Genomic DNA, 16,810 nt, shown 5'->3' on the forward strand with positions numbered 1-16,810 from the left:
AATGTTATTACAAAACAATATTAATACTCATCATATCCTGTCTCCCCAAGGGGTTTTTCCTCCTTGAACAAACACCATGATAAATTGTATAACTATCCTATCATGCTGTTTTTGTGGGAGCACTCCCTACCAGAAGTATAAATATTATAAACCACAAACACATGTGATTACCTTTTGAAACAGTCACTACTAATGTTTAACACTAAACTGAAAGGGAGGAAACTCAGGGTGTTTTCAGTTTCTAAGCAACTAGATTGTGCTTGCCAACGCAGCCAATCCTTATCAAAAGTTGTGAATGGAGTGCTTGCTCGGATGTTTAAACCACTTGGCAAGCACTCCACAAGAAACTTGGAAAATGAACACTATACTCCTTCTCCCCCATTTATTGAGGCTCGACCCTAGATCTACTGTAATCTATATATCCCAGAGAAGATTGATTCTTCCTGCTGCTCTCAAAGGGAGCGAGTATACTACGAGTAATAAAACTGCAAATTAATAGCACCCCCATCCCCTCTCTCTCTCCCTAGCATTCAGCAACAACCAACCAACCAAACAGTAGCACCACATCACAAAAAATGTCAACAGAAAACCACTGTTTAAGTGGTAAAATAGAGTTGGACAAGGCAACAACTGCCGGAGGAAAGCTAACTGCTATTCCTAAAATGATTTGTCCGACACCTTTCAAACCATATGCAACAATGGTATTGGATGATAGTTGTAAAATTTCGCATCGATAGGGTAAACGGTTTCAGAGATATAATTATTTAATATTCTCCTTCAATCCATTATGGCTGCCACACCATGTGACCAATGACATTTTCATGGTCAACCTTTAATCGCCATGCCTAGTCAATGCCACACGTAAAGTTTTGAGTCAATCGATTCAGTGGTTTGGGAGAAGATGGGTTTAAAAAAAGTTTTTAGGTTAAATCCATTATGGCTGCCAAACCATATGACCTATGATGTCATAAATTTAATATTTCAATACAAATGGGTCATAGATCATGTGCATGCAATTTCAGATTTTGAGGATAAGGGATTCGATTAAAACATTTATGGCTGGTATACCACTTCACTGATGATGTCATCATTATCATGCTTTTATTCCCCATTGGGAGTACTTGACAATGTGCCAAGTTTCCAATTTTTCCATTCAACAGTTTCCGAGAACTATCCTTTTGATCATTTGCATTTAATCCAAGATGGCTGCCATACCATGTGACCTATGACGTTACAATTATCATAAAACCATTCTGCATGGGTGTCACTCCTACCCTGAAAGTTTCATCTCAATCGGACATGTGGTTGCTGAGAAAAACGAGGTTTAGCCCTTACAGACGGATGTACATACGTACGGACTTATGGACAACCTGAAAACATAATGCCTCCGGTCACCTTCGGGGTCGGAGCCATAAAAAAAATACTCGCTCATTTCAAACCAACCTAACATCAAGCTTCAGCAACACCAAAATCACTAAACCAAACACAAAATCACTTTAGCAACGACTAAAAACAACAAAAACTAGATGGTATTCTTAGGATACTTAACCTGTGCAGTCAACTTGGTGCGAGCCAACTCTTCTGTTTTTGAAGGTTTTTTTTTTCTTTGATCCAATATGGCTGCCAGACCACATTTATGATTACATCATAAATTTATATTCTCCAATATAATTGTTGTATGGATCATATAATTGTTGTATAGATCACACTCAATAAATTTCAAACTGATCAGACTAAGCGTAGTCCGTGTCAAATTATGACGTCATAATTATGACACCAATGACGTCATCCTTAACAACACTTATTCCCCAAGTGGATTACTTTACAATGAGCCACGTTTAAATTTTTCCCATGGATCGGTTTTGGAGATATAGAGGTGTAACGTTTTCAGTTTTTCCAAGATGGCGCCTGCCTGTACCACATGACCTATTACATCATAATTATCATTACAATATTCTACAGGAGGAGGCTCTTCTGTGGTGACAATTTCGTGTACATCAGACCAACAGTCGCAGAGAAAAAAAATTCATACTGATCGGATGAAGCGTTATACTTGTCGAATTATGACGTCATAACGAAGGCACCGATTACATCATCACTAACACATCTTATTGCCCATGGGGAGGACTTGATAAAGAGCCATGTTTCAATTTTTTCCATGAGGTGGTTTCAGAGATATAGAGGTACAAAGTTTTTCCAAGATGGTGCCTGTACCAGTGTACGACGTGACCGATGACATCAAAATTATCATTAAAATATTCTACAGGAGGAGGCGCTCCTATGCTAAAATTTCGTGTCAATTGGACCAATGGTTACCGAGAAAATGAATTTTAAAAATGCAGACATATACGCCATATGCCGTTGTGTACCCCGGTTTAGAATAGGTACACCGTATCCCTGCGCATCGTAAGAGGCGACTAAGGGTTGGCGTCAAGAAGGGCATCCGGCCATAAAAACATTGCCTCAAAAAGGGAACCATGATTGTCATGGGGCCCGCAAGGCTAACCCCCGCTCTAGTGGGGAAAATGGCCTTATAAACGATCATTCATTCATTCATTCATTCATTCATTCATATTCAGACATATACGCCACATTTACACACGCACCCGAATGCCTTGCCCTGCTTTTCGCTTTGCGAGCGCAGGGTAATAACCACATGACTTCTACTGTAAAGAGCGATGAATCCACCAACCACTGTGTTCCAAATCTGATTGTATCAATTGTTAAAAACAAGGGTCTTGGCGAAGGGTCTAACCAAGCCAAATTTGGGGCAAATGCAACCTATTTCCCCTTACCTGTTCCACTTCTCTTACATCCCTCCACAGACAACATGTATCTTGCACTTCAACCCCCCTCGTAACATACAAGGTCTCTGGACGCTCGCCCTCACCCTGGAAGACTTTGCTACGGTGAATGGTCAAAGGAATGGACCTTTCTCCTCCATACCGTTGCAGGTTCTCATTGAATGTGAGTTGTGTTTTCATTCCAATCTTAGTTTTCCATTATGTCCTTCCCTGATACATTGACATTGTGTCCTTATTCCCACAGACTTTGTGTCCAAAAAAGGTTATTTTCATTGTCCATGTCACGTGTACCTTCCTAACCAAGGATTGCATCAATGAGTATTCAATCCCTTCGAATATCTTTCACCAGTTCAAATCTTGGGTCTGTCGGGTTTTCAAAAAAAGTATAAAATTCTTCCATTGTTTTATTTGTATTACCTTGACATAATTCACCTGTGCAGTTTTCTCTGTAATTCCCCACTTCTCTTCTGTTTATAGTTTGTCACTCAATCCTCCATGAGCTTTATTGTTCCCCGTCGCACCGCGGAGCGAAAGAGGGACTATGGTTTTCCCCTCCGTCCGTGTGTGGGTGCAACTTGGCATATGGAAGAACCCTATTGAAAATTAGGTCGCCACGTCAAAATCCAAGATGGCTGTCACCATATCTAAACCTTGTGAGCGCGATATCTTGAAAAGTAAATGTCTGAACCTTGTGAGCGGAATATCTTGAAAAATAAACGAACTACTAGTACCCGACTGCAAAGCCGCAATGAGCCGGCGAAGCCAAAGCCTCTTGCCACTATTTTACCCATCACGATGGCATCAGTAGGTTAGGTAGTTGGTAGTAGGTAGGTGTAGTAGGTACCGTCGGTGTAGTAGGTGTAGTAGGTGTAGTCGGTGTAGTAGGTACAATTTGCATTCTGGATGAGATTAAAATTGATAAAATTTACTTCTTGATTAATTCGGTGAATTCCGTCTCAACTTCGGATATTTCCAGCCGTGAAAAACTATCCCCTACGGCCGAGGGAATTCTAAAAAATAATTCTTCGTCAATTTTAGAATATTTGACGCCGTTTTCACCCTCCGAAACGCGTAATAAGCCTTTTAAAAATATTCTTCAAATGCTCGAATCTCATTGGTTCCGGTGTTTGGTGACGATTTTCGTTGAAGATAACGAGGTTGGTTTTAACGTTTTTTTGTTTTTTTGTTTTTTTTGTATACAAGATCGAGGCTCGTGAAAGAGCGAACATTAATCACACAGAAAGACAAACCGACACATAAAACATATAACATCGGGAGCGGTAGACAAGATGGGGAGAGGGGGAAGGACACAAACACAACATTTGAGAGCAGGGACATGGAGACATCGAGAGATCTGAGAGAGGGCGAGGGCTTTGGGGGGGTGTGGGGGGGCACGGGAAGGGGGCGGTGGGAGAGGTATAAAACATATGGACACTGCCAGGACTTCCAGGAAAGAAGTTGGAATTTCAAACAAGGTGGACCTGGGGTGAATTCGCGGGGGTAGAAAAGATCAAGGTTTTGGATGGGGGAAGATAAGAGATGGTGGTGAACAGCTGTTTTAAAGACCTGGAGGGAGGAGTGGGATTGAAGGGAGTGAGGGAGTTTGTTCCAGAGGCGGGAGAAAAGAGGAATGAAAGAGTGAAGGTGAGCAGAGAGCCGAGATTTTGGCAGTTTAACCATCAGAGGGTTGCTGGCAGATCTTGTGCGACCTGTAGGAATATTTGGGGGACAGAGCACAGAGAGAGCTGGGGGTGCAAGGCCAGAGAGGAGTCGGTAGAAGACAGAAAGACCACCTACCTGCCTGCGGTGAGTGAGTGAAAGGCCCTCAGAGATAGCTTCATCGCGGGAGATTCCAATAATTCTGAAAGCTTTGGTTTCAACAGCGTGAAGCCGAGCTAGATGTGAGGCAGGAGCACCGGCCCATAGGGGAGAACAGCATTCCATTGAGCTGCGGATGAAAGCCTTGTATGTGGTGAGGAGCTCAGGTGTGCCGAGGAAGGACTTCGCATGACGGAGGATGCCCAGTCGGCGACTGGCTTTGGAGGCCAGCTTGGAAATGTGGTTTTCCCAAGAAAGATCATGGCAGATAGTGAGACCCAAAAGCTTGAGCGACAGAACTTCTTGGAGAGGATTGTTGAGAAAGTAGATGGGAGGGTTGTCCAGTCGATCTTTTCGGAGAGACATAGTAAGAGTGTGAGATTTGTCAGGATTGAAAGACATGTTCCACTTGTTTGACCAGTCTGTGATTTTGTCCAAGTCTTCAGAGAGTGAGGAGGCTGCAGACTGCCGATCTGAGGGAAGAGGAATGGAGCGGCAGAGAGTGGAGTCATCAGCAAAGAGATAGAGAGGATTTTCAAGAGAGTCAGAGAGATCATTGATGAAGACCAGAAAAAGCACGGGGCCCAGAACACTGCCTTCGGGAACTCCAGCCTGAACAGGAAGAGGAGATGAGAGAAACCCATTCAGGGCCACACGTTGACGACGACTAGAGAGGAAGTACGCCAGCCAAGTGTGGAGATTTCCATGGATACCAAAGGAGGAGAGTTTGGTGAGCAGAGCGGGGTGCCAGACCGTGTCGAAGGCACGTGATATGTCGAGGGAGACAGCTCTAATTTCCTGTTTGGCATTGAGGACCTCCATCCATTGTTGAGACAGCAGAAGCAGCATGTCCAGAGCAGCGTGAACTGGTCTGAAACCAAATTGATGATCAGAGATCAAGCCATTGGAGAAGAGGAAAGATTTCATATCCGAAGCAATGATGGATTCCATGACTTTGCTGATAATTGGGAGAAGGCTGATTGGTCTGTAGTTGCTAGGATCTGTTTTTGCACCTTTTTTGTGCAAAGCGGTGATGTTGGCTGATTTCCAAGCAGATGGCAGTTGACCTTGAGCAAAAGAGAGGGTGAAGAGAACAGAGAGAGGGTGAGATAGAGCGGCAGAGCAGGATTTTAGGACCCGTGGGCTGATGCCATCGGGTCCAGTTGCAGAATCAGAGTCGAGGGTTGACAGAAACTTTTCCACCTTGTCAGGAGGAAAGGACACGGAGTCCAGGAGCAGCAGGGTACGACTGGGTATGGTGGGTACAGAGAGGGATGGGTTTGGGACACAAGAATTAGAGGCAAACACAGAGTTGAGGCATTCAGCTTTTTCACGTGCGGAGTCAGCTGTGTAGCCATTTGAGGTAAGGGAGGGGATGGAGGGGGAACAAACACCAGAAACGGATTTGACCAGACGCCACCAGGATTTGGAAGAGGGAGACAGATAAGAGAGTTCGGTCTTGAGAACGGAGAGATATTGTTTCCTGGCTCTCCTGAGGGTGGACACACACTTGTTTCGGGCTTTGTGAAAGGAAATGAGATTTCCTTCCGTTGGATTTGCTTTCCAGGAGACGAAGGCAAGTTGTTTCTGGGCAACAGCCTCACCACAAGCTTCCGTGTACCATGGACGGGAGGAAGGGTATGACAACTGAAGACGAGATGGGATAAATCTGTGCATGAGAGGGAGCAATTTACTTTGGAAGAATTCCCAGGATGAGTTGATGTCAGAGGTGGTAGAGATGGGAGACCAGTCCAGATGATTGATGTCTGCTTGAAGACCGTGCCAGTTGGCCTGAGTGAAATGCCAGACTCGTCGACGCTGAGCAGGCTCCCTGAGGATGGTCAGAGAGATGTCCACTTTGACAAGCACATGATCAGATGAGCCGATTGGAGCAGAAGAAGAGCAGCAGACATTTTCAGGGAAGTTTGTCATAACCAAATCCAGAAGAGAAGATGCTCCGTTGACTGAGATCCGGGTCGGGAAATTGACAGATTGTGTCAGTCCCAGTGAGTCGCAGAAGTCCTTTGCTGAGGAGCCATGGCTGGTGAGAGAGGTACCCACACCCAGCCAACTGGCATGATGACAGTTGAAATCACCACATATGAGGAAGAGAGAGTTGGGATGAGTAGATAGAAGTTGGTCCATATTATCAGACAGCGAGATGTAGATGGAGTCATCACTGTTTGGTGGACGGTACAACACACATATGAACAAGAGGTGGGAGCGAAGGGGAAGCCGTAGCCAGAGGTATTCCTGGGGGTGAGGTGGAGAGAGTACAGTGCAGGGCGAGTGAGGAAGAGAGTTTTTGATAAAGATAGCAACCCCACCTCCAGGACGAGGCTCAGGTCTATCATACCGGAGGAGGGAGTAGCCCGGGAGAGATACTAAGGAATCAGAGACATCATAAAGGAGGAAAGTTTCTGTTAAGCAGATCACGTCTGGTTTGACAGAATCAACCTGTATGGAGAGATCAGTTAAGTTTGAACGAAGGCCCCGGATGTTTGAGGTCCATACCGTTAATGAAGAGGAAGGGGGAGCATCAGATACAGAACAGGGGGGAGGCGGGGTAGGGTAAGATGTGGAAGAGGTAGGGAGAGCTGTTGAAGTTGTGTCAGAGATTTCAGAATAGCTCGGAGAAAGGGAAGGATGGGGCGGACAAAAGGTTTGATGGTGATTGGGTGAGGCACAATGAGGTGTTATTTGAGGAGGGGGAAGAGCGAGGCAGAAGGTTGGGGGAGATGGAGGTGAGAGTTGGAAGGGGAAAGAAGCGCGGAGGACCCTTTGAGGAGGAGGAGTGAGAGGGGGGAAATTGAGAAGCAATGAGGGTGGGGAGATTTGAAGGGGAGGGGCGAGGGGGGAGTTTGGGAGGGAAGGGACAAGGGGAGGGATTTGAAAGGGATGGGATATGGGGGAGATTTGGAGGGGTGGGGTGAGGGAGGAGTCTAGGAGGGGAGGGGCGAGGGGGCGTCTTGGCGGGGAGGGGTGAGGGGGTAGTTTAGGAGGGAGGGGGCAAGGGGGGAGATTTGAAAGGGATGGGTGATGGGGAAGATTTGGAGGGGAGGGGTTATGGGGAAGATTTGGAGGGGAGGGGTGAGATTGGATTTTAGAAAGTGTACGATTTATGGGAAACGAACATTTATTGCAAAATGAGTTTCTTGTGACCTTCGAGTTAAAAATACGTTTAAGGACGCTGGATGGAGGATGGAGTGCAGGAGAGTTTAGAGAATGTAGAAAAAAGGCACTATAGGAGATGGATATTTTTTTGGGGATGAATTGATTTGGTGAGCAAGTCGAAAGCAGCCTTTTAAAGAAGAAAAAGAAAAAGGTGTTATAATATATGACTGAATACATAACTTGAGGGGAAAGTGTAAACATTGAAGGTTAATAACAGTGAAAACTATCTGGGGAAATGGGGGAGAAACACGTGGTCGAAGAACGAACGAACGAATAAGAATGAATAAACGAATGAGAACAGAGAAGGAAATGTTTTTTTGTTTTGTTTTGTTTTTTTGTTGAGTTGAGATTTACACAAGGAAGTAGGCTATGGGGTGAAAAGACTGGGAATACAGAGAACGAAATTTATTGGATCACAAACGACAGACCGCTGAGAGAAAAACAAAGCCTCAAGGTTGTACAGTGTACACTGTACAAGGCCTCAAGACACGACACGAATTAACACGATTTTCAATACAGGTATGAAAGATTTGCACCGAAAAATCTTCGTCGGGACACAATATACGTACAACACCATAAATAAATACAGTTTTAACGAAAATACAAATGGGAACAATCACTTAACTTCGATTTCAAATCGTTTGCGACGCGGCAAACAGACGATCAATTTATGAAAGATAAACACCGAGAAACAACCAAAGTTGCACACAATAACTTCACACACCGAAAGATAAATACAGTTTCGACAAAATACAATTGTGAACAGACTTAACTTCGAAAAACGTGGAGACCGTGTGGAGCTTCGAAAATCCCTGCCACCGTCTCCGAGATCTCGCGAGATCCAATCATTTTAATTACAAATTAGAGGTGCATTAGATTGTGAATCAAACAAAGACAGGTGAAACAAACTCCTATTGAACTTTTTCGCAATTGTTTTATGCAGGTATTTTAATTACAAATTAGAGGTGCATTAGATTGTGAATCAACCAAAGACAGGTGAAACAAACTCCTATTGAACTTTTTCGCAATTGTTTTATGCATTCAAATGCTCGAATCTCATTGGTTCCGGTGTTTGGTGACGATTTTCGTTGAAGATAACGAGGTTGGTTTTAACGTATTTTAATTACAAATTAGAGGTGCATTAGATTGTGAATCAAAGAAAGACGGGTGAAACAAACTCCTATTGAACTTTTTCGCAATTGTTTTATGCAAACTTCCGCATCCGGTCGATGGCGGCCTCCATTGCGCGATTTGGTTTTAGTAATATTTTTTCAAATGCTCGAATCTCATTGGTTCCGGGGTTTGGTGACGCTTTTCGTTGAAGATAACCAGGCCCGTGCGGGCCGAGGTTGGTCTTAAAGTATTTTAATAACAAATTGTAGGTGCATAAGATTGTGAATCAAACAAAGACGGGTGAAAGAAACTCCTATTGAACGTTTTTCAATTTGTTATGCATACTTCCGCATCCCCAAGATGGCGGCCTCCATTGAGCTTCGGAATTCGCAAGCCAAGGCATAATCTGGTTTTCGACATAATACGTATGCGTTTATTGACAACACCGGCTTCGCCGGCTACTAACATCTAATCTGGTGTGTGGGTGTGTCTGGGCATAAGGAAGAACGCTATTGAAAATTGGGTCGCCACGTCAAAATCCAAGATGGCCGCCGCCATGTATGTCTGAACCTTGTGAGCGGAATATCTTGAAAAATAAGCGAAGTACCAACTTCTAATCTGGTGTTTGGGTGTATCTAGGCATAAGGAAGAACGCTATTGAAAATTGGGTCGCCACGTCAAAATCCAAGATGGCCGCCACCATATATATGTCTGAACCTTGTGAGCGAAATATCTTGAAAAATAAACGAACTACTAACTTCTAATCTGGTGTTTGGGTGTATCTACGCATAAGGGAGAACGCTATTGAAAATTGGGTCGCCATGTCAAAACCAAGATGGCCACCTTGCGTCTTCCACTTTGTCAACTCATATCACTTCACCGACGGGGGACCTAGGCATAACACTTTTTCTCGATGACTTGTAGGAAACCCCCATGACCTCCAATGGTAAACTTCGACCTAATTGACTCGCCTTTTATCGAAATGTGCACATTTTGATATAAATTAATTGCCAGATATGCTTTTCCTCACTGATCATGTACTTTTCCTACAGTCCAACCGAATGCCGCATGTGCATCTCCCAAATTTGTCGGGCGTACACCAAACAACAACGACAAATTCAATATCGCCATCAGACAACCCTTCAGCTTCGACATCGACATCCGGTCGAGTTCATCAAGGTACAGACAGACAATAGAAAGACGAATCCACACAGATGAAGTTATAAAACATCATGTCATTCATCAACATGGAAAGCTCCAGGAAGTTAATGTTTGATGTAAAATGTAATCTCATCGAGTGCAACTATGAAGTACTTCCTATCACACCTTATTAATTCGAGTTTGATAACATATACTTAGATCCAGAAGTTATCTATTCAAATTGAAGTTGAACATATGAATGAATATGAATGAATTATTGTGGTTGAGTGGTCTTCCACCACCAATGGACCACCAGGCAGGTAAGCAATGAAGAGAAGTTGCCACATCTACCCATAATTTGCTGTCAGTCGGTGATTTAAAAGCCACGCACCATTCCAAATCTGCCCTCCAAAATTTGGGAATTTGGAATCCAAAATTTGAGCAAAGTGATGCTGAAGAACAGTTTGATTTTAACTAATGGCACCGCTTCCCAATTTCCCATGCATGGTTTTATGTGCCAAATAACTCGCTGCAGAGCTCCCGTTCACTCAGTGACCACAAACGAAGTTCTCATTCACAAAGGATTTATTCACAAGAAAGAAATAGGGAAAGGATATAAGAGAAAATAACATAACCGGTGAAACAAACTGAAACAAATTAGCATTTAGGTGGAGCGCACTGCATTAGGTGGAGCGTATACCGACACCAGGCTGAACAGTTTACCTTTTGCATTCCACCGATAGGCCGGATCTGGATCTGGACCTGAAACAAAATCTAACCAATTCGTCCTTGTCACACTCACAACCTGTCTGCCAAGTTTCATCCAAATTCATCCATACAGTGTCCTGCAAAAGTATTCACCCCCAACCAATAATGCCACATTTGATGAATTACAAATTATGTGGAAACTATTTTCTAAACTAAACAGACCAAACTAAACACTGTTATAGTTGAAGGAGGTTACACGTCAGGAATATCTGCAACAACCATGTACAAATCACCATTCAATGGTTGCAAGAGTATTCAGCCCCTTAGTTCAGTACTTGGTGCAATCACCTTTTGCAGCAATGACTGCTGCAAGTCTTTTTTGTGGAGGTCTCTACCAGCTTTACATAATGGGATGGTGAAATCTTTGCCCATTCTTCACGTGCAAATTGCTCTAGTTCTGCAAAGTATGATGGGGATCGTCAATAGATGCAATCTTTAAGTCTTGCCATACATTTTGATTTGGGTTCAAGTCAGGACTTTGACTGGGCCACTCAAGACATTTATTTTCTTCTTATTCAGCCACTCCAGTTTGGCTTTAGCTTTGTGGTTTGGATGATTGTCCTGCTGAAATGTCAATCTCCGACGCAGTTTCAGATTCATGGATGACTCAAGCAGGTTTTCATCAAGGATTCTCCTGGACTTTGCATCATCTATTATCACTTCGATCTGCTGATGAAAAGCAACCCCATAACATGATGCTGCCATCACCATACATGACAGTAGGGATGGTGTTGGCTGGATGATGTGTAGTTTTAGGCTCGCGCCAGACATTAGGTTTTGAATTTAGACAAAAAAGTTCGTCTTTTGTCTCGTCTGACAAGACTTTTTTTCGCCACATGCCTGCAGTATCATTGAGAGGTTTTTTTGTAAACTCCATGTGAGCTGTTAGATGCGTCTTTTTCAGTAATGGATTTTTTTGCCACCTGTCCACAGAGGCCAGCTTTTTAAAGGGAATGGGATATTGTTGATTGATGAACACTGACTCCCATCTCAAACATAGAGACTTGCAAATCTTATCAGCCATTATTGGATTTACAGTGACATCCCAAACCAGTTTCCTGCTTGCCGGCTGCTGAGTTTGGATGGGCAACCTGATCTGGACAGAGTCTGGGTGGTATGATACATCTTCCACTTCTTAATGATGGATTTCACCATACTCAAAGGGTTAATGAGTGATTTTGAAATCTCCTTATAACCCTCTCCTGAACAGTGCTTCTGCACCACTTTATGTCTGACTTCTTTGGAAAGCTCCTTCATCTTCATGTTTCCCTTCTTGATTGACCAAACGAGTTGCACCTTAAAACTCCTTTGATAATTGGTGGAGTTTAATTTTTAAGTTAAACCACCGATTACATACAAGTGAAACCTATTACACTCATTTTGTACACTTTAAACAAATAATTTGCTCCTAAAGTGATTTAGGGTTAATTTGGCAAAGGGTTTGAATATTTATGCAACTGAGAATTGAATAGCTTTATTACTTTGGAGTAGTTTGTGAAGACTATATCTATTAAGTTTGATTTGAAAGCTTCATGGAATTAGCTCAGGTGCCATGAAAATGTGAAAACTCTGGTGGGGGTGAATACTTTTGCAGACCACTGTATCCTTTTGAGATATCCTGCTCACAGACAGACAAACAAGGGAGAAAACACACCATCTGTCCACCTTCAGTGGTGGAGGCAATAATTAACCCTTATGACCATAATGCCAACGACGGACTTAGTTATTTAATCTTGAGAACTCTCTCTCTCTTTCTCTCTCTCTTTCTCTCTCTCTTTCTCTCTCTCTTTCTCTCTCTCTTTCTCTCTCTCTTTCTCTCTCTCTTTCTCTCTCTCTTTCTCTCTCTCTCTCTCTCTCTCTCTCTCTCTCTCTCTCTCTCTCTCTCTCTCTCTCTCTCTCTCTCTCTCTCTCTCTCTTTCTCTCTCTCGACACAAACAAAACCCGGGGTAGGGAGAGGGGGGCAAGCGGCCCTTGCTCGCACCTCATTTTGGTATTGAGATGCAGCAGTGTGTGGCGTTGAGGTGCTTTATCCATGCCACAATTTCCTGGCTTTGTTACCATAATGCACCATTAACGGCTGGAAACAGTGCCAAGACACCTATAGGACCAGAGTGCCGTGGGAATCGAACATGGGCGCAGAGAGCAGGAGATCCCGTGGAAAGAAGTCTAGTTAGTGTCACGAAAGGCAGGTCCAAGTTAGTGTATAGAGGTCCATGAGTTCGTTACAAGCAAAGAAAAGCTCTGCAATAGCCACTGGAAGACAAGACTGCAAGATTCCACCTGTTGGGATGACTCATTTTAATTTAAGGAAAACACATGACTGATCACAATTTGGAAAACCCACATGGAACACAAATGTGAGGGAAATGAGGCTCAGAAAGTCTCAGTCAGATTGAAGGGATCTCCACGAGAACAAACTCGATGGCAGTTATTCACTTATGACATACGCTTATGCTGAAGAGGTTTTTTTCGCTTTTGCGAATCTCACTCTTGTCAGTTTCTGTAAACGAACAAATTAAATATAGTTTATGGGTCATATTTTTGTTACGTACACATGGGACGGAAATTCCACAGTATCTGCGTACGCAATAATTAGATGAAGCCTTGTGCAAATGTGATGACTTTTTGATTTGGATGATTTGAAAACCGAAAGCGAACCTTGCTTGATAAGTTGTTTGCATCTGCACTTGTCCCCGAACCAATCTTTTCCACCCCTAACCAATCTCTCATTGTTTCTCTTCCAGTGAAAGTATCGTTTCGCTCAGCACAATTAGCTCTGAGTCCGTAACATGGCAAAATATCACGAGAAACCCTTTCTCTTCCGGTGTATTCCACACCAGCATGACCTTGACTCCTCAAGCGAATTCAGAAGGGGAAAAGCAGATCTGCTTCTTTGCTACAGAATCCTCTGGGTTAGTTACTCACGATCATCTCTACCATTGCCTGGAAGTCTTGATATTGCTTCATTTATTTATTTTGGCATTTTATATTTCCGTTTTTATTTTTCACATGTTGTGTATTTGTTTATTTCATATTTTGTTGTTTTCATTATTTGTTGCTCATTTTTGAGTTGTTACTTTTGTCAGCTGACCGACAGGATGATGCACATGTAATACTTAACTTTGAGCTGTTTAGGCTTGGTTTGATTTCCAACCCGATCGATTGGTACTTCCCAGGTAGGGAATTGCATCACAAAGCGTACCATCCATGTTATGGATGTTAAGCCGGGTGTCACATCTGCTAGCATCACTCAATGGACGTTAAATATCCCATGGTGTCCATCGCAAAGATGTGAGTTATCGCTGCACCCTGAACATATTTTAAATTTTTGGCTAAATCAACTTCAGTCCAACATCAGGCCTGGCCAGTTGATTCCTGAAAAATGTTCAGCCAAAGCTTTCTTCGATCCATCACCAAAACGGTATGAATAGTTTGTGCAATTAATTTCATAGTAATATTTATAGTCGTGATTGTAGTGGTCCTATTGTACTCTTTGTTGTCTTCACCAGTTTGTCATTATGAAAACATCTCTAGGTAAATAATTCATGCTGTTGGGATCATGTGCATGTGAAGCTATAACCCATCCATCGTGTGTCTGTGCAGACAAGAAACCGAGCTGCGTTGCATCATCATCACAATTATCCAAAGTGAGTGGCACAGACCAACTGTCATGGCACAATATATTGTTGCGGTTTTGAGAACCCACACAGGTAACATCATTGAAGGTTAAAGGTTGCACCCCATAGTTAGGCCACAAGCAACACATAGGTCACCTTAGAACGTTAGTTATTTCTTGGTCTATGTGAGATAAGGCCATTTCCAATAGTTGCATCTGCATTGTGTAAAACAAATAAGAGTAGGCCCCGTTCAGTCTGCAGCCCTCCCTCCAATCGACTCCATTGAGCACTATCCAGTCTGCACCCCATGCCCCCTCACAGTTTGTTACGCGTTGGGCCGGCAGCGTTAGCTGCCAGTTGCTCGCTCAAACCAGCCCAAATGCCACGAGGTAAGGGCTGGACAAGGGGGTGGAGCGCAAGGGTGGAGGAGTGGCCACGTCAAGCAGCCATCAAGGGCGGAGCCGGTAATACCCCATCAACCAACCAGGGCTCGAGTGGGCATGGCTAAGGGGCGCGGTAAGTGTGTGGCTAGAGATTCCAGAGGGTTCGCTGGGCGTGGCAATAAAACCCTTCGCGCGAGGCACCCACCTCAGTTATGAGGAGAGACGTGCTGTGACAAGCATTGAAAGGATTGATTGTGCTTTACAAAGGACTGGCGAAGGACTGCAGCATTGTGAGGACTCGTGAGGGAAGCCAAGCATTGGCATTCGTGCAGAAGGACAATTGTGGAAGGCGCCAGTATTGAAGGGTTTACGTGGCATTGCGGAGGACTTGAGTTATGAGGAGGACATGTGCTGAGTCAGATCCCCAAGGGGACGCTTGCTGAGTTATGAGCCGGGGTCCTCTGTTGAACGAGTGATGAGAAGGGAGAGGCGCTTGTCAAGTTCGTGAGCTGAGTTATGAGGAGAGTCAAAGGACTTTTGTGGGGACTTTTGTGGAAAGGCGCTTTGGTGACATCATTGTGGAAGTGGCGCATTGTACCTAGCGATACCGGGGGCGCGTATAAAGGTGCCGGTACAACTATTACGTATGCAGTATAATCGCCAGCTTACCGATCCTTCCCAGTGTAATTGTCCGATCCGCGCCACCGACACGGGACGATCTCGCCTGCCGTCTGCCGTCTACCATCACCAGCTGCTTCGTGGTATGAGTCGGGGACCGGAGCGAGCTGTGGACGCCATCGGTGGACCCTCAACCCGACCATCTACAACCCCGTGTGAGTGAGTCTGAGATTGAGTCTGATTGCGAACGGGCCCGTGTCCAGGGATAAGTATAAGACTGAATCAGGCTGCCCTGTGTATCTGCTTCTTCCTCTTCCCTGTACATTGCTTCTTTTTCTTCCTCTTCTTATTTGTACAAAGTGTGTACTTCTCTTCCTTCCCATACAATTGTAAATAAATTACCTGTTCTTCCTGTTTTCCTCTTAATTCGATCACCTTTGTGATTTCTCCATTGCGTAAGCGTGGCACGATTAAGAACCGCTCCAATCGCGTTAGTTCCCGTTAACGGCCCGAATCGCGGCTCACTTTCGCTCGGCGTGTCCACTAACGCCGTGTTTCGTGTGGGGTTATTTCCTTGCTTCACGGCCGGTGTTAGTACTTAGGTAATAAGACGAATTCGGCTTACAACCCTATTTAACACCGACCGGAAGGAACGTGATAGCCCCGGATCGCGTTGGCTAGTAAAAAGACAAGGGGATTAATCCCCCCTTGATAAGGGGTAGGCCGACGTTTGGAGATCCGCTTGGAGATCTGCAATATTTATATATTTACAAGTGGGGCTTGCTCGCAGACTGCAAGCGCATCCTGGGATGCATGCTACGTGTAGACATAATAAATTACAAACTATATTTGATGAAGTGGATTTTGCTTGCATTGTGCATGCAGCTAAATACATCAAGTAAATCGAGAATGTGTTATTTATTCAACAGTTTACAGGAAGGTAACTTTTAATGTAAAAAAATAAATAAATCAAAAGTTGTTTAATTCCCATTAGGTATGTAACGAAATTGAAAGATAGAATGACCCAGCTCATGGCCTGTGAGAGGAGGTGAGCAGTGATTCAGGATTTGCGGAGTTTCAACAGAAGAAGGAGTTTAACCTGGTTTTGGGTTAGCGGTTAGGGTTCCGGCTTTGGATCCTAGGATCCTGGGTTCGAATCCCGGTCGATCGCTGAATTAACACCAGGTGGGTTGACTCAGCCTGTCATCCTTCTGAGGTCAGCAAATTGAGTACCAGTTCACTGGTAATTCCCTGTGTGTCGCAAGAGGCGACTAACAGGGTTGGTGGCAGGAAGGGCATCCGGCCATAAAACATTGCTTCAAAAAGGGGACCACGGTGCCCCAAAAAGACCAACCCCTGCTCTGCAGAGGAAAAT

General features: G+C 44.1%; 1 protein-coding gene across 1 annotated transcript in view; it reads left to right on the plus strand.

Annotated features, from left to right (window-relative positions):
• The window catches only part of LOC137417507 (BMP-binding endothelial regulator protein-like), a 57,193-nt gene that overhangs the window by 1,048 nt on the left and 39,335 nt on the right, over window positions 1–16,810 (plus strand). The window contains exons 2-5 of the mRNA XM_078768069.1: window positions 2,826–2,967; window positions 9,962–10,088; window positions 13,562–13,729; window positions 14,421–14,464. Of these exons, the coding sequence (XP_078624195.1) occupies window positions 13,659–13,729; window positions 14,421–14,464 (115 nt within the window). The 5' untranslated portion in view covers window positions 2,826–2,967; window positions 9,962–10,088; window positions 13,562–13,658. The remainder of the gene's footprint in view (window positions 1–2,825; window positions 2,968–9,961; window positions 10,089–13,561; window positions 13,730–14,420; window positions 14,465–16,810) is intronic.

This window comes from Myxine glutinosa, chromosome 14 (genome assembly GCF_964187855.1).
Source record: "Myxine glutinosa chromosome 14, kmMyxGlut1.1, whole genome shotgun sequence".
In the NCBI taxonomy this organism is placed as follows: domain Eukaryota; kingdom Metazoa; phylum Chordata; class Myxini; order Myxiniformes; family Myxinidae; genus Myxine; species Myxine glutinosa.